This window comes from Sparus aurata, chromosome 7 (genome assembly GCF_900880675.1).
Source record: "Sparus aurata chromosome 7, fSpaAur1.1, whole genome shotgun sequence".
Classification (NCBI taxonomy): domain Eukaryota; kingdom Metazoa; phylum Chordata; class Actinopteri; order Spariformes; family Sparidae; genus Sparus; species Sparus aurata.
This window is the reverse complement of record NC_044193.1, coordinates 11,340,282-11,363,812: the sequence shown is the minus strand read 5'-3', so window position 1 is coordinate 11,363,812 and position 23,531 is coordinate 11,340,282. Positions and strand designations below refer to the sequence as shown.

The 23,531-nt window shown below is 40.1% G+C and overlaps 1 protein-coding gene and 1 long non-coding RNA gene across 5 annotated transcripts in view; one reads left to right on the top strand and one right to left on the bottom strand.

Moving 5' to 3' along the window:
- LOC115585346 (uncharacterized) overlaps nt 1-3,645 on the top strand; it is a 9,211-nt gene extending 5,566 nt beyond the window's left edge. The window contains exon 3 of the long non-coding RNA XR_003984692.1: nt 3,575-3,645. This is a non-coding gene — a long non-coding RNA (uncharacterized LOC115585346). The remainder of the gene's footprint in view (nt 1-3,574) is intronic.
- Nucleotides 1-23,531, bottom strand: part of nup210 (nucleoporin 210) — a 27,431-nt gene extending 3,900 nt beyond the window's left edge. For 2 of the 4 annotated variants that reach the window (XR_003984690.1, XR_003984691.1), the window contains exons 1-38: nt 22,887-23,531; nt 22,429-22,568; nt 21,041-21,172; nt 20,274-20,370; nt 19,927-20,077; nt 19,283-19,415; nt 18,770-18,928; nt 18,444-18,512; nt 18,238-18,344; nt 17,503-17,643; nt 17,250-17,387; nt 16,901-17,056; nt 15,273-15,471; nt 14,252-14,397; nt 13,058-13,276; nt 12,717-12,890; nt 12,188-12,380; nt 11,766-11,872; nt 11,258-11,362; nt 10,616-10,717; nt 10,338-10,466; nt 9,953-10,080; nt 9,736-9,871; nt 9,577-9,639; nt 8,914-9,093; nt 8,739-8,819; nt 8,511-8,642; nt 8,071-8,229; nt 7,591-7,682; nt 7,267-7,441; nt 5,905-6,080; nt 3,612-3,832; nt 3,222-3,358; nt 2,328-2,442; nt 1,558-1,704; nt 564-814; nt 402-443; nt 239-312 (exon numbers count right to left, since the gene is read on the bottom strand). Coding sequence is in view for 2 of the 4 variants with exons in the window: in XM_030423652.1 (XP_030279512.1) it covers nt 239-443; nt 564-814; nt 1,558-1,704; nt 2,328-2,442; nt 3,222-3,358; nt 3,612-3,832; nt 5,905-6,080; nt 7,267-7,441; nt 7,591-7,682; nt 8,071-8,229; nt 8,511-8,642; nt 8,739-8,819; nt 8,914-9,093; nt 9,577-9,639; nt 9,736-9,871; nt 9,953-10,080; nt 10,338-10,466; nt 10,616-10,717; nt 11,258-11,362; nt 11,766-11,872; nt 12,188-12,380; nt 12,717-12,890; nt 13,058-13,276; nt 14,252-14,397; nt 15,273-15,471; nt 16,901-17,056; nt 17,250-17,387; nt 17,503-17,643; nt 18,238-18,344; nt 18,444-18,512; nt 18,770-18,928; nt 19,283-19,415; nt 19,927-20,077; nt 20,274-20,370; nt 21,041-21,172; nt 22,429-22,568; nt 22,887-23,047 (5,356 nt within the window). In the remaining 2 variants the exon portion in view is untranslated. Of the gene's footprint in view, nt 1-238; nt 444-563; nt 815-1,557; nt 1,705-2,327; nt 2,443-3,221; nt 3,359-3,611; nt 3,833-5,904; nt 6,081-7,266; nt 7,442-7,590; nt 7,683-8,070; nt 8,230-8,510; nt 8,643-8,738; nt 8,820-8,913; nt 9,094-9,576; nt 9,640-9,735; nt 9,872-9,952; nt 10,081-10,337; nt 10,467-10,615; nt 10,718-11,257; nt 11,363-11,765; nt 11,873-12,187; nt 12,381-12,716; nt 12,891-13,057; nt 13,277-14,251; nt 14,398-15,272; nt 15,472-16,900; nt 17,057-17,249; nt 17,388-17,502; nt 17,644-18,237; nt 18,345-18,443; nt 18,513-18,769; nt 18,929-19,282; nt 19,416-19,926; nt 20,078-20,273; nt 20,371-21,040; nt 21,173-22,428; nt 22,569-22,886 lie in introns of all 4 variants that reach the window. The other 2 variants (XM_030423652.1, XM_030423653.1) reach the window with 1 other exon arrangement.

The following is a 23,531-nucleotide window of genomic DNA, read 5'->3' as shown; positions in this document are numbered from 1 at the left end:
CTTTACAGTAATGTTAGTTTCTCACTCAGTGAGGCAACGAATGCACCAGGTCCTTGTTAGTCCACTTGGTGTGCATTTGAATTAATTCAAACTAATTACACGTTAGTTCAAGCTGGTTCAGACTTGATTGTTTGTAGAGGTGACAGCTCTACTACCTTTCCTGTGACCTCACTTTTAAGCAACAAGACCTTGTGTCCTGAGGCAGAGACTTGTCATTTGCACTGAAGGGAAATCTAACCTTGCTTGGCAGCACTGGGATCAGCCACGTGAATCAAAGTGACTGGGATGGCGAGAGTCTGGCCGCAGGAAGTGCTGCTTATGGAAATAGAAGCAGAGAGCGCTGCCTGAGGATCCACAGCGCTGATGGTGTACTTTGAGAAACTGGGGAAGTCATGGTGTACCTCCTTCTCTTGGACGGCAATGCTGGGAGAATTAGACACCACCTAAAGATGTGGAACAGTGTTATATACATAAATACTTGTACATTTACTTAAACAATGTAAAAGATGTAACAGTAGCACATTTTGATTAGAGGTTCTGCAAGCAACAATGTTTATTCTGACCTCCATGCTGGACAGAGCCACAGTCGGGCCATAGATGGTGAGCTCAGTTGATGGGTGAAGGTTTGAGAGCAGCAACTCAGTCTGGTCAGAGTAGAGGCCCGGCTCTACGGGCAGCACAGCACTGACTTGTTCCCCAGAGAAGGCACTGCCCTGCACGCCTGCCCTCACCAGTAGGTTGGTCATGGACATACTAAGCACACGGGTCTGGTGGTCGGTCATTGGCTGCAAGGTCATGGAACATGTGTAGAGGCCTGAAGCAAAGAAGAGAGAAATGTGATGCTCAAGATAAATTACTTATGTGGGCATTTGGTAAAAGAAAATGACTACAGTGTCCCTAGTGTAAACGTGGTCTCAAAAAGCTGCACAATGCTTTTTAAAAGCAATATAATGTCTCTTCCCACTCAGTTCTAATCTTAGAATTTGTCAGGATCATTTCACAATCAAATGCTCCCATTAGGACCTTAGTGGGATATAGCTGAGTGATTACAGCCTTGTACACACACAGCCGATCCCTTCAGAAATAAGCCAACAACCGGGGTGAAATCCCAAACCCCAAACATGATTAGATCAGTGCTTTCAAGCAAAAGGGGCTCTCTGCAGTTCAATACATCACCTGGACACCTTTTATAGTCTCTGCTAAATTTATTCCAAGAGCAAAGCAGGTATTGATTATGCCCTTGTAAACAGTATTTTCCTGTCCAGCCATGCAGAGTATATGTATAAACAAAGTGCCTACTAGGTAAGGTTTTAAAGACATATTTTCATTTTTTATTTTGTAAAATGTAGAGTGTTTCTTAGAGGGTGGACAATTATGTGAATGTTAAAAGGTAGCTTTCAACCCCCCGAAATGCAATCCCTTATTTAGATGAAAGGAAGAATTGCAGGGAGCGAATAAAGCCTGATGCACTGTATCTGAGCAAAATGAAATGACTCAAGACACATTGCTTCTTTGACCATTAACATGATGTCTGGTGTAAATTCCGATCAGCCTTACCAATGCTGGAATCAAAGCCGGTGTGTGTTTTGAAGACATCATTAGCAGAGAAGTCAACAGCCTCGCTAGTAAAGCTGAGATGACAGCTGACAGTGGTTTCTGGCTGCAACTGAGAAATAGCTTCAGTCTGGGCAGGGGAACAGGTTCCTGCAGGGTAAAGCACACTGGCATGAGATACAAATCATTCGAGCTTCATTACACACAGGGTCTTTAGATTTTCAGTCAGGCAGATACAAATGAGATTACGGATTTAAAGCAAAAGTTCGACATTTTGGGAAATATGCCTGATCGCTTTCCAGTATAGAGTAAGATGAGAGCACTGATACCACAACCTGCATTTCTTTTGTTAAATATGGAGCTACATCCAGCAGCTGCTTAGCTTAGCATAGCTTAGCTTAGCACAAAGGCTAAAGAATTAAAAGGTACTTTCAGTCGGTTTCTGTCAGCATTTCAACATACTTTTGTATGCAACTGTTGCCCCCTATAGTTTTGGACCAACATTTGAATTCTTACTGACAAATTACACCTTTAAAAAGGTGTTATAAGGCAATTTGGTTACCATAGGATGGAGCCAGGCTATTACCACATTTTCCCAGTCTTTGTGCTAAGCTAGGCTAAGACGATGCTGACTGTGGCTTCATACTCGCCATACAGACATTAGGTTATTTAGCTTTTCATTTAATGACAGCAAGAAAGCAAAATCAATTCTTATTTCTTATTTCCCAAAATGTTGAACTATTCTGCCTTTCTCAATCAAATTAGTCCAGTACCAATGAGGTTGGTTCCTCTCTCTCTGGTGGTGAGTAGGACCTTTGTCTCCTTGCCATTCTTGACGGGTGTAGCCTGCGCCGTAGCTGCTGTCCTTGTAGATGCTTCTACTACTACCTACCGAACCATACACAGAAAAAAAACAGCAAATAAAAAAAAAGAGGATTCAAGAGGGTACCTGAAATAATATCATTATAAATTACATCCACACCTAATTGTTCACATCAATCACACCAGACTGTCAGTGAAACAAACCAATTAAGACAGCTGAGAGTTTAAAATAACATTACTGCTGCTTCTATAAATGTCTCATCTCGCGCAGTTAGAGAAGCATGTCCATTCAGTTCGTAAGAATGAATGTGAGCTTTCTGTTTAAGATAAAATACGCAACACCAAATCTCATCAATTCTTATCCTGCCAGTAGGAAGTATTCATATTAAACTGCAGGTCACATTCAGCTCACGAGCAGGAAGGATGCAGTACAGTGACAGTTAGACAAGATTGAGCTAATTAATCCTTTTCCAAAGTCCATCGTGTATGAGCATCTCAACAGCAGTAACATCATGCACACACATTAGTGTGATGACTGAAAGGTGATGATGGATATACTATGCACCTGCTGGGATTTTATTCTGATTATGATATATCGCTGAAGGACAGAGGCAGTGTGATGCACTGATGGAGAAGATCATAATTTCAGCAGAAAAGAGATGTCAAGAGTCGGAATAAAGAAACCAGAGCGGTGTGCCTTTTACGTAATTGGAACACTCCGACTGGTTTCTTGTAGCTCATTCATCACAGCCATGACGAAAAGGGAACCGATGTACCGGAGTACACAGAGTCTGTCAGTGAAGCATTGCAGCTGAGATGGTCATTATTTCCTACTGATAAAATACCTCTGTGTATGTTTTCAGAACACCAGGTATCTCGTAGTACACAGTGACCGTCCCGGAATCTCTCGCTACTGCTGCACCACTTTTAGGGTCCACCTCAAGAACACCATTAGCAGAGGAGCTCCAAGTACCATGAGCACCTGCAGAGAGGGGAATATAATACCCAGAAAAAAAAAAAAAAGACTTAAAACTGAATCGACTTATGCAAGATTATATCAGCCAAGAAAAGTACTATAACTCAAAATATTTAATCCTTTAAGAAAAAATTCAATAAAATGCAGAGACATCTTTACAGTGTCAAAGATGAAGGAAAGTCTTAATTTTTCAAATGTTTTTCCTTTGTTCTTTGTTCGCAGATTGAGCATTGGTGAAAAGAATAGGTGGACCTCTCACCATCAGGGCTGGTTAACTGGGCACTGAAACAGACCACATCGCCCACCACCAGTCTTTGGGCCTCATATGGGTAGATGGCACGCTTCACAGGTATTGGGACGTAGTCGGCCACACCCGCGTTTCCACTGTCCCAGACGGCAAGAAGAGTGAGGCCCACATTGATGGTCCTCACTGTCAGAGTGTGGTTACCGGGCCCAATCCCTACCTGCACCAGGTCATCCCTGCCAGACAGAAGAGAGGTGCATGTTGAATTATGGACTAACTAATCATTAAAGTGCTGTAACAAAACACAACTTCAGAATTTGGTTGTCTGTTTGACTTGTACTGTGACTTCTTTTAGAATTAACTTTGTGTTTATACATATTAAGGAGGCTACATGTTCATTTTAAAAATACATAAAACTAAAGTACAGAACTTTTATTTTAAACTCTAAATGTATGTTTAAGGACAAACAAACAAACAAACAAACAAACAACATATACACAATCACATAGTCACAACTCAGCATAGAAACACTGTCTGGGGAAACAATACATTGAAATTAACAACACTGTTGCTTTGGAGGTACACAATTATTAGTCGAGCTCAAGACTGCTGCAGGCTCATATTAGCTTCAGCTGAACTATTTTTATACAGAATGAGGACTGAGGATGTTGTCCCCCTTCAGCTACACTGGACAAGGGTCCCACACTTTCTTTTACATCAAATTCAAGGACTTTGCCACTTCTTCCTGGCCCAATTCCCTGAAATTCAAGGACCCAACACAGCATAATTCACGATAAGGATCAAAATTAATTACTGCTTATTTGCTTCTACACTGGGAGTATTTATAACAAGGACTAGCAGGCTTTACAGAAGCTTAGAGACAACAATTAAAGAGAGGGGCTTAAATGTATACACGTCTTAATTGTGCTGTGTTACAATGATGGCAAAAAAACTGCGAGGGACACACGTGCAGACAGCAAAACATAGCAATCATATTGAAAAGAATGAAATTTATGTTCTTGCATGAAATATTGAAATGCAAACACGTTCAGTAACCCATGTCTGTCTCTATTTTTCCCATAATATTGCTATGATTTCCATTAAAGAAAGTAGGTAATAAAAATCAATATGGTAATTAATATGATTTATTGTGCAGATATTATGTAATTGTAACAGTTCAGGATCAAAGACCACACCAAATATCTCTCAATACCTTGCTGTGAGACCCCTCGCTCTTGTCATTGATCCACATTTGACCCTCTGTTGATCCTTTTTATACATGACCCCTATAATCCTTTAATCCATGACCGTCACATCCCACCACACCTTATCTGTCTTTCCAACGAACTTATGTTACGATTAGACAAGCTTGACAAAACAAGCAACTGAGAAGAGTTCTCATTCCTTCTTGTAGTTTTTTTTTTCCTTGCTACAATAGTTCTCAGTCGTATTCTACTTCTCTTTTGTCTGCTGAAATTGTCTCCAAAGCATTTATTTTGAACAAATAGAGCCAAAATGCTCCCATATCAGATAACGGTAAAATCAAATTGGCTCCTTGGAGACTCAATTGGATCTAATGACATAACTTAGTCCCAAGACTGTAAACTTTTCCCCTAAAATTGTCTGTCAGCACCTGCAGAACAAGGTACCACAATCAATGAATCCCTCATTGGGTTAGCAGTAGTGCTCCTCCCTGTCAAAGCTCCTGTTAATTTACTTCATTCAGTCAGGTGGAAACAACACAGCCCAGTAAATTAATGTTGTGTACTCCACACCCAGTCTGCTGCTATACCCTGCTGTGACCTCAACTACTGTGGCTGTGCTGTACAGATATTAATGCAAACTGCCTGAGCCGAGAAGAATTGTATAGTGCATCATAGCACTGGATATGTATAGAAAAGGTTATGGATCAATATTATAAAAAATACACCACGCTGAATTCATCAGAATAAAGGGCTAAATGGATAAAAGCGTTCCAAATGAATACATTTTCTGTTCAGCTGGTCGAGGATGAGTAGCTTGTGGGTTGACATGACTTGTCTGACAGAATTTGAGATACGGGCAGACATTAGGTCATGCAAGGCTGGGCGAGGTTGCACGAACAGACCACTCAAAGAGAGGCCCTGATACTCTCTCTCTATATATAGCCCACAACAGCAGCATAATAGCTTTTCAACCTTGGGGCACTGAGCAAACTGCAAAACATACCCTCCCTCCCCTCTCTGCTTGCCCTGAAGTTTAGCTCACTGAGTCATGCCGTTTATAAATGTATGGATTATATCAGTGACATAGTAGTGTGGTGACAGACCTGTTTGTGGAAAACGTAAGGTCGGAGTTGGAGCTGTGTAGGGCCTCTCCAGTGCTGGCATGGAAGTGTACATTGAAGGTAAGCACAACGCCCAGGGGGAAGGCTTTCAGGCTCTCTCTGGTGTGTGTATAGAGCACTGGACTAGTACTGAAGCGCACATATGAAACAGGCACCACCTGAGGAATGAAGGGGAGAACCAGTGTTAACTGCAGGAACAATGTCAACTGTTATTTTAAGCATCAGTTCGCCCGTTTATGGTTTATATGGTGGTGATACATTTCAGCCCACTAAGAATTAGTTTGGCGCAAAAATACAGGTTCAGAATGACACATGGTTAATATTTCATATACTGACAATTATATTATTATAAATTACAATTACAAAGACACTATGTAAAATCTATGACATTAGAATTTCCCTTATGTATTCTTGGTCAAACGGCTACATACTGAGCGATTACTGTGCTGTTATTTGTTGTTTTGCTCTGATTAATAAATACAGATATCATACTACAGGGCTGGGGGCAAAATGTCAACGGAAAATGTAGAAACATCATTTTTTGTTGTTTATCTATTTATTCATATAGCCATGCCAGCTATGCTTTGTCTTGCAAGAAAACAAACTGAAAACACAAAACAAAGGCAAGATATGACATGGACGTGAATGTTTCCCATATTGAGATAAGTTGCTTGAACATTTACCCTTTAGGAGGCATAATTTTTTAGCTCCACAGTGCTTATTTTCATATTTTCTAATCCCAAACTGCTGTATCATAATCTAATGTAAGGCTGACCCAAACGCTTCAAAGCTTTTATGTATGTATACAGAGGAAGGAGACGAACAAGAATTGGAGCTCCTTCATAGCTTTTAAGAAGTCTTAAAACCTGCACACATTAAAACCAGCAAGGGAGCATTTCTGCTCAGTGTGCACACATGCAGTCCTGCCGGCGTACTCAAACCTCAACACTTGCTTCCTCATCAAGTTGACTTTTAGGACTCAAGTCCTCATCCTTCATTAGACCCATGATTACAGTAATAGCAAAGTATATAATTAAAAGGTAACTACAATTTTGATCTGCTTGATGTTGATGCTGCAAATATAATCGTGGGTAAATGGCCCTGAAGCCCCAAAAATGCTATTCGGGACAGCCCCAATTTAGTGTTTAGCTTGTATTAATCGAATTGGTTCATATGTTACTTGAAACAGAAAAAATATGGATGACTGATATACACAGCATCTATAATAACTATAGGTAACAGGTCACTGAGATAGGGTTCACTGAAAACAATCCAGACGGAAAGCTATTTCAGTATCAGTAATGTGAAACGTAGTAGCATCCAGGAAGTAGATCTCTAACTGACCTTCACAGCAAGGATGAGAGTTTGATTGACACCAAAGGTCTCTTGCGAGGTGATCAGCAGAGAGGAGATACCAGTGAGAGAGCCAGAGAAGAGAATGCCCTTATCATCCACTTGAGCGATGACGACCTGGTCAGGGCAATCCAGCATGCGATAAGAGAGTGCACCCAAACCATCCCTATTGGACACAGAGAAACACAATCACATTAAGTTTATCTGAGATTTGGACACGTTCATGTAATTGTTCATCATGCAAACAAAGATGTCGGAGAAAACCAAACGATTGTATCTCTTAGAAGAGACAAAACCAACATGCAGGTAACTCACCTGTTAGTTTGGAGTTTCAGGGCCGAGTTTGGCGCCATCAGTAGCTCCTCAGCCTTCACTTCAGGATTAAGCATGTGCAGCTTGTCATAGACCTTGATCAAAGCAGAAATGTTGAAACTCCAATTATTAGAGGGCTTTAATCATTCTTTGATGTTTCAGCACTTGTGACATGTCATAGTTTAATGCAGTTTGAGGCCGGTTGCATTCAGCTCCAACTAATCTGCAGTCTTATCACTTCACAAAGTTATCAACTTCAGATTTTCCAAAGCTCAGCAACTTCTGCGCTCTGCTGCCTTAAATGCCAGCTTTCTCTATTATGAAGGAGCAGCAGGCAGACATGGCCATTACAAGGGTCTCTCTTCTAATATCTGCATTTACAGTATTTATAATACAGGTGCTCAGGACAGACAGATATGATGGTTACGGCACTGTTTTTTTTTTTCCAGGTGCAAAAAGAGATTTGTAGCCACAATGCTGTACCTGGATCTGGATTTCATCTTCGAGCGCTTGCAGATTTCCCATTAGCTGCCCAGCAGCCGGGTCAGTAGCTCTGAGCACCACCTTCAGCCCTGTCCTCCCTCTTGTTCGTCCAGTCACCCTCATGCCAAAGTTGTGCTCTGACTGGAGCTCCACGTTAGCCTGAAGGAGACAGGATCCATTATTAGAAAGGCAAAAATAGAAGCGGCAAATCAAATAAAACGGCAACAGTGATGAGGAAGCGGGGATGAGGCAGAGGCTGACAAGGAAGCAGAGACAAGGCAGATGCTGTTTGTTTTAATCATACTGTAATGCAGAGGCAACACATCTTAAATCAATCAGATAAAAGGATCACAGGGACAAACAGGACCTAAAATAGAAATCGTTCAGTGGCAGAAACTGCATGTGTTGCGAAATACAAGAGCAAACAGACTGAAGTTCACCTCAGTGTGTCTTGACTGGACATCCAGAATGTCTCTTTTGGTGGTGGACCACTGGAAGGTAAGGTGAGGAACAGCATTGCCAAAGGAGAAGGGTGTTTGACTATTGGTCAGACCCATGACGTACACAGGCATCTAAGAGAGGTAAAGGGAATGAAAGAAGCCCATCTGTGAGTACAAAATTACCTTTATAGAGCACTGAATTTAATTAAATCTTCATAATAACCATACCTGTGCTCCTGTCTTCAGTCTTGTGATAGGTGCTCTGATTCGAATTGCAGTCAATTGCACAACCTCAACTTCTACTTGATCCTGAGAACACAAGATGATGAGCATTTCATCTGTAAAATCTAAGTGAGTCATACACTAGTCCAGATCATCCATATATATATACATATATATTTACCTGAGACACAACCACTAGCTTCCCAGTCTCTGCATCGACGGCTTGGACCAGTCCTGTCACTGTGGCATTACCTATGGTTACACCCCTGACATGGCCCATGCCATTGACAGAAGCTATTTTCTCATCAGAGATAGAGAAAAGGATATTGGACTGAGGCTGAGGGCCACCCTCTGATGTGATCTATGAATGACCGCAGGAATAAAAAGGAGAAAAAGAGAAACATAAAAAGAGAGAAAGAAATGTGTATCACTCCCTCATGATTAATCTTGACAGCAGTGACAGTTTAGTCGATGGCGTTCATCAATGCAAAGCCTGACAATAATTTGCTGATAGCTATTATCCTCTGTGTATTCAAGTACTCATGATTGGAAAAATGGAGATCCAACACAAATAATGTGTGGTGCATGTGTATTACAGAGTTTAATGTTAAGCAATTACAAGGCCTTTTGGATGGACGGTAAATGCTTTCTAATTAAAGCATGAGCTGAGCCAAATGAAAGGCAAACTGGATGTTTAAACCAAGAGCAATTAGGCTAACATCATCTTCCAGAAGAGTCCTGGCAGAGTCCTCTTTTGACAACTAAACTGAGGACCAGATGAACTCTTCTGGCAACATAAACTGGGGCAAGCTGTTTCCAGACAAAGCATCAATATCGTTCATACCTGCATCATTGCTCCAATTAACAGAGTCATTTTCCGTGGAATGAGTTTGAATGGTGGGAATACCTAGAAGTAAGGGGGGAAAAAAAATTAAAAACATGCGCAACATATGTAATAGTCAAAATCACAGTAGACATTTAGGGAATTCACACATAATTATACCTCAATTTGCTGAGGTGCAGATGCAATCTTTCTCCCATTTTTATCCACAACAACAGCTGACAGAGTGGTCTGACCAATAGAAACACCTTTCACTAGGAAAACAGCTGTATCAATTTCTGTGGACTCCGCTAATGGTCTGCAAAAAAGGAATTCAGCAATTAATGAGAAGAATTACAAGTTCTCACATCCTCAACCTAAACAACAACTTACTACTTACTTTAGAGAGACTATAGCAGAAGCTGCCTTGAGTTTAAGATTCATGAATTTGAAAGAGCTGACTGGGAAGGGCTTCTTATTAGAATCCAAGACTCTGACATAAGCTCTCACAGATTTGCCAATCTCCACCTGCAACACAGATGAATGACATACATCATTAGAGAAATAACCATTTTGGTTCACAGGCAGGACAAACCTAATGATGCTAATTCAAGACAGGCTATCTGTCATGAAAATTGGGTAGGAAAGTGTGAGCAAGAGACAACCATATGTAGTGCTTAGACGTCACTGAGGCATTTCAGGAATGTGTGGAACCGATAATGGGGGTCACTGAGTCATGCACTGTCTGAACCCAAGATGAGAGATTATGTGGCTGGAAAACTGACCTTGTCAACCACACGCACAAAAACCTCCAAGATGTCTGAAACGTGTACTGTGGCTGTGGCAGGTGCGTGAAATGCCAGACAAAGGTCATGAACCATCACCTTCACCTCCCCTGGGTGGACAGGAGAAACCTAGGCAACCACAGCAAATCAAAATGAATGTTTTCATTGCCAAAAAACTCTGATCTCTGCATTAGATTGGGCATAGAGATTTCTTGGAAAGCACACAGCATGTTGTTTAACATCATAATCCCATCACAGACACAGATGTTACTTCTTACCTCAACTGTTCTTTGGGCGTCCTGGAATACTACATCCACTATTCCTGTAACACTGGTGTTGACAAAAAAATAACCCGAACCTTCTTTGAGGGCCAAGTTCGCCTGCAAAACACAGAAAACGATCAATGCTTAGAGACAGCCCTGAAAATCACTTAAATGATTACACATTGTGGGGCGATTATGAAAAACATCCCAGTACAGCATAATGGTTTTCTGAGAGCCAGCTGGCCTTGCATGCGACATCAAAGGAGTCCTCTGAACACTCTCACTTCTTAAAATCCTCTTAAACAGGTCACTAGCTGTTATTTAACCCCCACACCTGCTAAACACTGCTCCTATATTACACAGGATTAAGAGAGTGAGGACCACTGAGGGAAGACAGCAAGGGATACAAGCTTCCACTGTGTCTAGAGAAAAAAGATTATATATATTCCTTCAGTTGTTACCAGAGTGAAGAAAATTAATTTCCATTTTTGTTCTGCAACGTGAAAAAATAACAAAATAACATCCTTTATGATGAAATGACAAATGCAATTTAACTTTTTAAGTAAAACAAGCGATGAGGAGACAGCCTGTCAGTGTTCATCCTTGTGAGAGTAAAGTCGTGTTGCGTATTTGAGGTCACATAATTCTGTCTCTTACCCGCACATCTGGGTGGTTGTATATGGTCAATGTGTTAGGTGAAATCTTCACATCTTCAACCAACAGGAGCTCCAGAGTGGCTGAGATAGGAGTTAGAGGGTCATACTGTCCAGAGGAATTGGAAAACAATTAGTCTTATGGATACTAAATGTGATACACATTATAAAACATACGATGCAGTGTGCTGGTTTCCCTGATTATGAGGGGCAAAACTGGAAGAGGAAGTCAGTTGAAGATAGAACAGCTCAAAAGAACAATAAAATCAGCTTAATCATCAAATGTACAGTAGGTCCAAGTTTAGTGATAAGTTAGCCAACAAAGGAGTACAACCAGCAGACTGACTCCATAACAAAAATGTATTTTAATGGACAACATTTCTTTCATAATCACCTGACAAAAATCTGACATGGAGCACAATGTTCACATGGAAAACAAAACATTTAACTGATAACTGCTTCTGCTTTTAAAACTTTCATGGGTTTGTGGTTGAGCCACTGTATTCACTTACTGGACTGGGAACATTAGCTGCTGCCAGATGTGAAACTTGGTAACTCAGAGTTGTCACTGTGATGGCAGCAATACCGGTCTGATGATGGACAAGAACTGTCCGGCGTCCTGCCAGATGACAACAAGAAAATAAATTCAAAATTAATCACACAAACACCTTTTCAAACGTCTTCTTTTCTTCTCTAACAGACAGCAAAAACACAATAAAAAATGTTTTCTCAGTGATAGGTGATTGGACATTTCTCCGCCTGCATCTGGTGTCTTAGAATTAAATCCTGCCACAGATTTTTGCTCTTCTGCTTTTACCTCATTACTTTACAAATGTCTCAAGAGAAGAACGAAGCTAAGCTGAGAATCCACTCAACAAAAATACAACAAAACACAAATGGATAAGAAGATTTAAGGCATGTCACACAGTTTTACCATGAAGTTTCATCTGTTTGTTGCTGTCTTTGAAAGGAAGCAGCTCCATGGGCATGCTTGGTTCAATGCTGACCACTGACACTTTGGTAGATTCCCACAACATGCTCAGAGAGCTGAAGTTATCAAACTTCCTTCCTTGTTGATCAAATGCAGCCAAGTCCAAAATGGGATTGCGGTAATTCGAGACAGGCACCTAGAAAAAGGTATTCTTGATCAACACATTGTCCAAACACAATACTTCAATTCTGGAAAAGAAAAGACACTTGTTAACTGTTATAAATGAGGTATTGAGTGGGTTTTTTTTGGTCAGGTCGTGTTCTCTACATGTTTCTCTATTTAGAACAAACGTGTCTCCTCTCAGAACCAAATTATTTTAAAAGAATTGTGCGATCACCAAAAAAGACTTTTCATTATTTCTTGAAAATACTCACATGGACAAAGTAATCAATGTAAATGAGATACCAGTATTAAATGTATACAGCTAAACACAGCAAGAAAAATCTTGCTTGTGAAGGTACCACATACATACCACTTGTTTGTTTTGCTGCAACAGCGGACAGGTCAGGTCTAGCTGTGGGCTGGTATACACTGGCACCAGAGTGAGGCGAGATGGAGGGGCACATACAAACTTGACCACTGCCAGCTCCACAGCAGGATAAGGATTGGTCACACTGGCCTCATTTCCTACCATTACCTCCAGCACCTGAAGAATAACATCACACAACTCAGTTGAAAGCTGACAAAATATTAGTTGTATTTCTATTACTATTCTCAGGCTTTACAGTACTACAACGAGGACACTCTCATGTGCACAGCAGGCAGCATAAATGGTAAACAAAAAAAAAAAGGGAATATTTCAACAGATCCCACCTGCTCTGCCAGGGCCCTGCAGGTTGCTCTGACCCAATGCTGGTTGTAGTTGTGAGATGAGGGACTTGTCCGAGTGAGGGTTACACTGGCCTCATCCTCAGCTCTCAAGTTGCAGAAGAACTTTGAGGGCTCTAAAACCCAAGGGCGTGGCCCGCCCTCAAATAACATGTCTTTAGATGATCCCAGAGTCACCACAGCCACAGATACAGGGTCCACCGCCTGCCAAACAACATTATTTCATTACAGTCATACAAGCAGGACTCTTTCAAGAGGAAATGCTTTTATAAATGTCAACACATCGGAGGTAGCAACATAAAATGAAAAAATAATTTAAGAAATCAAAGCGGGAATTTATCTGTATCAACTCAGCCATTCTAGTGTTATGCTCGCAAAATGCTGAGCAGTATTTCTCAGCAAAGAAGCAAAAATTGGGTCAACCTTTGCTGCCAGGCCAAAACAACTGAAGAAACATCACACAAGTGTGTGCAATATCTTGAAGAAGACTACTCAATCCCATGATAAAAATACACATAGCCTCAAAAGTTGGTTATCAAACAGCATGTTACTGTACTGATAACACTAAAATTATATTTTAATACATGTAAAATTCAAGAAAACCACAACTGCTGGTGATTCAGGAGTAAAGAAATCATTGTTTTATTAGATTTGGTCACCTCAGCATAATACTCGTCATACTGTTAAATCAACTGTAACAGTTGAAGTCAATTTCATTCTGCTGCAGTACTAGAGTCCAGGCGGACAAAACAAGTCAGTGTAGCAACTGTATAATGCATAATTAAAATGCACAGCTCACAGAAGAAACCCAGGAGGAAAATATTTTAACACTTGCTGATCATCGCATTTCTGCCTCTGTTGTAAGGAGAGACTGTGTGCTATGAATGTGCAGCGTGAGTGTGTGTTTCCTTACAAAAGCTAATTGGTGCTTTGAGGTAAGAATAGAGGGAAATCACAACAAAGACTTCAGGTGCAATTCAAGGTTATTACACTATGCAGATGCCCCATGGCATTCAAATAGAAAATGTGTGAAGTATACTAATAAAAACCACTAAAAATGACACGCAATAAGCATATGGACATGAATTTTCGAGACCTTGAGAAATATCTGATAAGAGAGCAAAACTATCAAAGTACATGACGATCAAGGTCCCAGGAGCATGAAATCTTTGGACTCACTTTAAGGGGAAGATAGGCAGCAATGGTGATCTTGGCACTGAGGTGAACGTTGCCATGGGTGTAGCTGACAGTAAGCATGGTGTACCCAGGAGCAAGGGCCTTGGCTCTCACCCCACTGCAATGGTCCTGGCCTGGCGCCATCCTTTCTGGATGAGGACAAAGAAGGTTGGAGGAAGACAAAGAGTCAGAGAATGCATTATGACAACAAACAAATAACCACAATTGTTCATGCAGGTGAACTCATTTATTTTCCTATCTTCGGCCACACTCGAGTACAGAGAGGTATTACTATTTGTACCAGCCTACTTGTATTAATAATACAATATTCCAAAATGAAAAACTGAAGATCTTGCTCACAGGGGATCTTTCAAAGAGATAAATGTTGTAATGACAAGGCATAAAAAATTTAAAATGCTTCAGTCTTCGAGAGGATTGTGCCCACATTGTTTGTCAAAGCACAGGCCACTGCCAGTGTTTTGTCTTAAATGTATTTGGGTGGGGAGATGATACAGATTTTTCTCTAGTGATTAAGATACTTGTATTCATTATTTCTTCCACAATGTGAAACTGCAGTTGCAGGTGTGCACTAGCACTAGTGCTTTCATGTCTGTAATATGATTGTAGTAATTCATGTCTGCATAACAGTTATTTTATGCAAAAACCACAATGAGAACAATGAGAGCCCTGCAGTACAAGACGCGCTGGATTGAGCGCAGCTGTACTTTTAATAAAAGAAGGTGTGAAGCATAATTATCCTCCTCATATAAGCCCAACATGGATGTTCTCTCTAGCACTGTCCACAAAACACTTTCATTCCTTACATAAAAGAGTCATGATCACTCATAACTCATATTAATTAACACTAACCAGCGTGATCAACAAATGAGTCCCATGACTGAGCCTCCACTAGTTAGTGACCTAAACTCAACAGCAGCTGTTAAACAACAAGATATTGTGTTGATTTTGTTTTTTGAAAATGTATTGCATCACAATATGACCCAGTCAGATCACACGGATTCACCATGTAGCAGTTGAAAGACGCCATGGTTCTCCTCCTCAACCTGCAGGTCAAAGTGGGAGCAGTCGCTCAGCATGACCCGCTCGTTCTCCACCTCCTCAAGCAGGCCAAAAATCCTCAGGGGCAGATCCAGAACCAGGCCCACCCTGGCCTCGACTGTGCAAGGAGCGAAGTCCATAGCCACGGGCTCAACAACATAGACCTGAGAGAAAACAGGATCACAGAGGCATGAAAGTGCGTTAGATTGAGAGCTTGGAATGATTGGAAAACAGGCAGATTTAAGCTGTAAGCCTGCAATGTATGTTTATAACAACTCAATCACTGTAAGTAAGAAATGTGTTTTCAAGTCTTTTGAATACTTATACTTATATATAAAATACTTCTACTAAAAATGAAATTTCAAACCCTTAAATAAAAATGAGACAAGACTGAAAAAAAGACTGTAGAAGACTGGTGAAGTCTAACCCAAACCCTAACCCTTGGAGAGTTGCTCTCTGTAACAATGAAAATATGTAACACCCAATGATCCCAAATAACTATGGACGTTTTGTGTATTCACTCATTCAAGAGGGAAGGCTTACAGGCTGAACACCCTGCCGCTTTGAGGTGCCCAGCTCATGTGCCTGTCAAGCAAGGCTGCAGCAGTGCGTCACTGAGATATTTGGATTGTTCACAGCAAAAATAGACCTGAAAACTACCTACAGACAGCCATACTGACATCATATCAGCGTGTCACTACAGTTTTAATGTCAGTATGTGTAGAATATGGCACAAGACATGAAGATAATACTCCAAACAGGTGAGGGGCAGTTTTTTTCTCCCTGTGCACTGCTTTTCTTTTATTGCCCTTCTTCCAGCTCTTTGTCCCTCCCATTTTCTCTCTCTTTCAGTAGGGTAAAGGAAAATCACTACATTATTTTTATTGATAATAAATAAATGCAGCAGCAGCCATCAACTTTTGACAAAATCCCTGAAAATGTTATCTAAAATTTTAAGGAACAAGAAAAAAGGCGGTTTGATTTCCACAGATTTGACTGACAGCTGCGTGGCGACATTAATTTCAACACATAAAAAATCACATATTGCTAGTTGCTAATTAGTGCGTGTGATTTCATGTGACAGCATTTTCCCCCCACCGAGAACCGCCCCCCCATTAAAATCGCACAAAAACACTCAGACAAAGACAAAACTCTCAAGTGAAATAAATTGTCTTGTCAGAACATTGCTCATATTAGATGATTAAGAAGACCGTTTTTTGGCTTCTTGAAAAAAGAAAGAGCTCCAAACCTGTTAAAAGATGTCACAATATGCAGGTCTTTGCAGTAGCAGATGAATTAACTTAAGTCTTAATCTCCTGGAATCCCTTGGATCCATATTTGTTGCCATTACCTGAGTGCGGTTGTCAACCTCTCAAGTGTAATCTTGACTTTTTAAATAAAGCCGATTGTTTGAATTAGAAGTGACAACATTATCTGCTGCTAGTTTGACATTAACAATATACTATATATGAAAATATTGCAACTGAAAACATTGTATGTTAATCAGACTCATCATTTGTGCCATAACTTCCACATGAATATTTAACAGATGTTTTGTTTTACAACCTGACCGTGTTAAAATGGTCAACTTACCTTCATTTGGCCAAAGTGTAGCGGGTTGCGTAGATCGTGAGCATAAACTACACTGACGCCAATGTCACTGACTGTTGTCATCACTCCTTTCACAGTCACTGTGGCGACAGCTGTATTGGAGGAAGACCAGCTGAAATTTCCACTCCCTCCTGTAGCCTGTCACAAGCACCAAAGAATAAGATTCATCATAAGCACAAGAACGACACCTCGATGGCAAAGAGTTATTGCTACAAACACTGTCTCATACAAAGAGTGTCCTATGCTCTACAACACTTCTGCTATATGACAGATTAAAAGCCATTCAAGCACAACGTTTGTGCATTTATGTGCTCTGAAAATATATAATTACCTTTATTGTGTACTGATAAGCTCCGACCTTGGGCTGCCATGGAAATGTAAGAATACTGGGACTGAGAACTATAGGATTATAGATTTCTACATCCTGTTCATTGTGGACTGGGTTGGCAAGTGCATGGACATTTCCGGCCTGAAACGGAGCAGAGGCCACAGGAAATGATGAGGTAGAGGAAATGGGCAGAAGGTTAATGCAATAATGACAGTCCAGGTGAATTACTCAGGGTCACGGATACAATTAAACTCACTTCATCAACAACAGCACTTAGAGTAGCATCAATGAGAGTCAGGCCTTCTTTTAGCGCTTTGACGCGATGATACGATCCATTCAGTGACGACTCCTTGACTTCAAAGTACTCCGCAGGGAAAGCAGTGTTAATACGGACATTCTGAAAAATAAGGTCAAACCCACACACAGATGTCAAACTAATGCATTTGTATGATTTTAGACAGACGCCTGGTTTCACTATTGCAGACTCTTCTGCTAATGCTTCTGATTTGTACATACTGATATGGTGACCATTTTCTCATCACTGGTTTGAAATGTTGGCTAATAAAACTCAAAGGCCAGCAAAGGAAGGCTCAAAAGGCAGTAAATCCCTTCTCTAATGTCTCTCAGATGTGTTTTTGGGGCTGCATCCAATTACAAATGACCAAACTTTTGTTTTATCCATTATAAATCAACTACAAAATCCTACTCAGATTACTGGAATGCAGGCAAATTATCAATCCTGATAAAATGAAAACAGAACAAACTAAAGGATACTTGTGGGGAAAAAACAAGCAAGAACATTTGCTTTAACTGCTTATATAAGTCAAGCAGAGGTGGTGCCCTTCACCAAAAAGTTGAGTCCAACACAGAACACCCTTCTGACTTTCACAACTACTGTCACATTCTGTAGAAATTTACAGAACATTCACATACATGCAATATGAAAATATTTTTAAAAATGAACGTAGTGATCTTCCTGAAGCATACTTACATCAGAGAGGAAAATTTTGTGGCCGGACTTATCAAATACTTCAATCAGGATATCATACACTCTGCCCGTTTCCAGGACCCAGCTTTCCCCTGGACGTATTTTAAAAGCTAAACAAATTACAGAAAAAACAGAGATTAGCTACATCTTCTTAGCGCTCAGAGAATGAAACACTTCTCATTATGTTTTCAGTGTTAGGAGCTACAGACCTAGATAGCCCGGTTCAACCACATATAGTGTGCTGTTGGGTAGGCGAGACGCTCCCTGCATTCGAAGACATAAGCAGATGCTACTAAGGAAAATTAATCCAGGCACATTCATTGACAACACCAGCTCCATAGATACATGTTTTGACAAATGCCTAATACCACTCCTGGCTAGTATTTAAGTCAGACTCTGCTCATGGATAAGAACAAGACTTGATTTAAAAACACTTCACTACAAGTAACACAAATTCCCAGACAATTATCAGTTGAAGGCAGCTATTAAGCCAAAGAACGTAAATCAGTAAAAGCACACTTTGTCGGAAGGATACTTTTATGATCCAGCACCACATTGGTGTGGCCCAGTTGTATTGCTGTAACTATGGAGGTGCTTTGATCCAGACTGGCCACAGGAACATCTGGGTTTCCATTAGGGCCAACCACACTGTTCCGAAGGTTCAGTTCATACTGATCACAAGGCATAGTGACCTCTGGAGAAACACAACGCAAATGCAAATTAGCTTATGAGCTGGTATTTGTGTACAAGGTAAAACTGTAAAAATTGCACAGCAGCTCCACTCAACTGGTCATAGTGAGTGACATCAATGACTAAATGACAATCAAACTAAGACCTGTGAGTTTGATAAAAAAAAAAATAAAAAAAAATAATAAAAAAATAATAACAATAAAAATATATATATATATATATATATATATATATATATATATATATATATATATATATATATATATATATATATATATATATATATAATTTTTATTTTTTAAATTTTATTTTATTATTTTTTTAACATTAACATGTACTTTACTAAACCCAGTCAGACCTGTCATCGTGCCCTGTCTTATCTTCAGGAGTCTATACCGGATGGAAGTTCCCGCCAGCAAGTACACATCGTGTGCGGGACTCAGCATGATGTTCTCTAAAATCAGCAGTCTCACCTCTGCTGCACCCACATCCTGTAGCACAGAAACCATGGTTACAGAACAACAAATCTTCAGCTTCCTGCCTTAACAAACTACAATATAGTGGTTGCAGTGTTCAGACTAGAATTACTGCCTCTGCATACCAGTCAAGTTCCTGTTTCTGAGCTAAGGCACTGAATAATGGGCAGAATACTTTTTAAAGAATATTACAATGTCACAGTGCGACCTTTTGAATATCAAATGCCATGTTTTTATCCTATTAGACATGTGTATAAAAAAATTAAAATAAAAAAAATCCTGATTATGGCCAAACATGTGCTTTGAGAGGTTATAATGATCTTGATTATTGGCCACCAAAATCTCACCAATTCATCCTTGAGACCAAGTGAACATTTGTACCAAATTTGAATACATTTCCTCAAGGTGTTCTTAAGATATCGGATTCACAAGAATGGGACATATGTAGATGTAAATACATACAATCCAAAAACACAATGCCTTCGTCTGAGGCTGTTTAACTTTGTGCTGGTTCAAACATCCTTACCTTGTACAATGGCTCTTGTATTTTGGCCTTCAGCTTAGCATGACCTGTTTTCAGTCCTGACACCAAAATAATATCGCCCTGTTTCCCAACACGCTCCATTTCAGATATGTAAGTTGGGGGGTTGTATGTGGACTCAGAGAATTTAAGTACCCTTGAGGAGAGAAATGAGGTGAATTAGAAAAGAATATTTGAAACTCAACTCACTACGGTCGCTCGCATCTGACCTCAAGATTGATTACCCATTAGAGAAAGAGGATATATCATGGTTAGGTTCACAATTCAGTGAAGGGTGCCATCAGATTTTCAAAAGTTGGAGTTTGAGAGGAGTATTATACAGTAAAGCATACCGTAATGAATTGTAAGAGTCAGAGAATCCATTCACATCTACATCTTTCACTAAGGTCCAGTCAAACACCAGACCTGAAAGGGTGCTGAAGGTGTTTCCTGCAACATAAAAAAAGATGAGAGTCAGGCCCTTCCCTTTCTTGTCAGACATTTTAATCAAAACACATTTGTATGCGATTTTTTTTTTGATGAAGAGAGAAATTTTGGATAGAAACCTTCCGCTTGCATTAGGAGGCTGAGGTCACTATATTTGAATGAATAATGTATGCTGAGCACGACTTTCTGAAAGCTCCTGGCAGCCGGATTAGCAAAAACAAAACCAATAGGCATTTCATTACAGGACACTTGCCGTCCTTTTGCAATATACTCCATCAAAGGAATCTAAAATCCACTTTTAAAACAAAGCAAACAAAAACAAACCACCAGGGCCTGGAGTGATCATCAGAAAGATACAGGCTATAGATACAGCTCATTAAACTAAGTGTGTCCGCCCTAAATGGAACCAGTTGAACAAACAGCCACCCCACAGAAGCAGCCTGAGGTGAAAGAAGCCCTTGTCTAGAGCTTGCTTAGTCATTACTCTGAGAAGCCTAGAGAAGAACTAATAAACAATACGGCAGACTTGTTTCAACAGGAGAGAGAATGATGTAATACTACGAGTATTGATGTAAATGACCCTTTATAGTCTTAAAGAGATATTTAATCCTTAACAACATGAGTAGCATACAATGAGAATAATTTTATCCTGTGATAAACCAGGACACGTTACCTTCAGAGTCCAGTGCATGAATTCTGAGTGCCAGTGGTGAGTCCTCAAGATGCAGCTCTCTGGTGGTCGACACAATCTGGATCTCGCTGATGATGTCGACAATAGCATCACAACGCAACACCTGTCCTGTAACTGCAAACGGAAGAGGGGACAAAACATCTTATACACAGTACAAACTGCACAGTGTTGCACTTTAACCAAACAAGGAAAAGCTCAGAAATAAATGTCTTTAAGGTAACTGTGATTTAAAAAGCAGATCAGTTTCTCGTTGAGGCACAAAGAATAGAAATCTACCCCCTGGCTAAAACATGTCCTTTATCAAACGTATGCAAATAGCAAAAGCGTGTGAGTTCGCTCGAGCATCTTCTGCTCCTGGCAAATGTTGTATCTAGTTTAGTATCAGTTATTTACCAAGTCAAATATTGTGGCTTTTCTGGTCTGGAGCAGTCACTGAATGTGGCACAACAGCGAGTTAGTCCACATTCAGTGACAGTGGTCGGAACATGTAGTCTTACCTTTTGTTGTTAGTTTGTTTAAAAAAAACAACTAAGATGTTTCTATAAGGGCCAATATGCCAGATTTTTCTGATTACAGAGATAATGCTCAGAACTGCCAGTCACCCATGACTGCCCAGCCGTGCCACAGGCAACAGATGACATACTGCATTTCACAATCGCGAACAAGGAAGAATAAAAATTTTTAAAAAGTGTTGTGCAACACACTGACAGGATATCAATTGGAATTTGCTATTCTGAAGGGAACAGAGCATATTTTTACAGTCTAAAGATATTCTTATATCACCTGCACTTTGAATTGCGACCATTTGAAAATCTCTAATGCACAAGTTATAATTGTCCAAAGCCCTATTAACACACGACTAGTATTATCAAGGGATTCAGTAAATACCACCAAATACATTCAAATAGGATAACAAACGTCTGTATTTTACTTGTATTTACTCAAATGATCTCCTTTTGTCTTTAGCACCCACATTATTTATAAAGATTAGAGTTGATTTACCCACTTTCTGCATGCATTGCAAGCATGAAAACACATTTGCAGCATTTAGATCACATAACACATTAATTTTTTTACCTTGTCTGTCATCACTTATAAACATCAGAATATCTGACTGCTGTTCAACATATTATGAGCCATAACCAAGAGTCAGTTTGGGTGACTGAATGCCTGTACGTACGTAAGTATATTTACTACAGTTATACTGTGTGTTTGTGCAAAAAATAAAGCTTAAAGTGAAGAAATGTCTTCCTCCAGCTGATTCGTATTGTACTTTTCCTACACACAAATCTATTTTCTAACTCTCACATAGGAACAATTCTTGAACAAGCCACTTGTGTTTATTAACATGGAGCAGGTGTATTATTTACCAACATCTTCTGCAATAATGATGCTGGTCAGTCTGGAGGGCTGAGTAGAGAGCGCCTGGACAACTGCTTTGCGAGAGCAGCCTTTGCTGCTGTCTTCATCCAGAGCCTGGATGCTTGCTACTTCTGGCCTGTTGGAAGACCTGTAAAAGCAGCAAAAATAAAGTAATTCTTTATTTATCACAATAAGAATGTTGTCCTTATGTTGATCACAGTAGGTTTGAGGTCGAATAACATTTTCATACTTGTAGGAGGGTAATGTACACTTTGGTGTGACACAAAAAATGTAAATAAAACATTTTTTTAAAAGTATATCTGTCAGAAACTCATTAGCTTTGAAGGGTTGAGCAGCTTTCTGGCTCAAACACACTGCTATGAACTCACTGCATTGTAAACAGTATGCTTGGCCATGTGGCCTCATATGCCCTATGCAATATGACACCCGAGGGTTTACGACTTACCATCTGTAGCAGCCTTCAGTAGTTTCCAACGTGAAGTTAATTTTTGTACTTCTAGCAAGCGGCAGCAACACTTTGGGGATATTTAGTTTCGAGGAACAGTGAACTTCATTCACCGTTATTAACAACAGCAACACCGACACTGATAACTTGAAGGAAATCATTTCCGCCGCATGAGAATGCGGAGATTTATTGGCAATGGTCGAATGAATGAATGAACGTTAAGTTTTTGTACGTTACTAGCTAAACTTCCGCCGTCCCATTAAGTTAGCTACATGTGCTGTAATGTTGAAGCAATGGCTCGGAGACACACGTTTGAGTGAGCTAACATCGCCTCTGGAGCTATTTCTCAACTCAAACCCAAAGCGCCTTCCTGCTCGGTTTCAGTTTGAGTCGGTTGTTAACGGACAGCTGCCACATGATGACAACAGTTACACTGTCCCTCAGTCCTCTAACTCAGGTCCTTCGCTTTGTTTATCCTCGGAGACGCTTCCAAACACACAGCAGTTAAAACTACAGAATCCCCGGTTTCATTTTAATGTGTAAAATTAGGAAAATGTCAGCTTAAGATAAGTATATTTCGTACAAATACCCGCCATTAGCAATAATTGGACTCAGTGTGCATGCCGGGAGTGTGGAAACGTCATA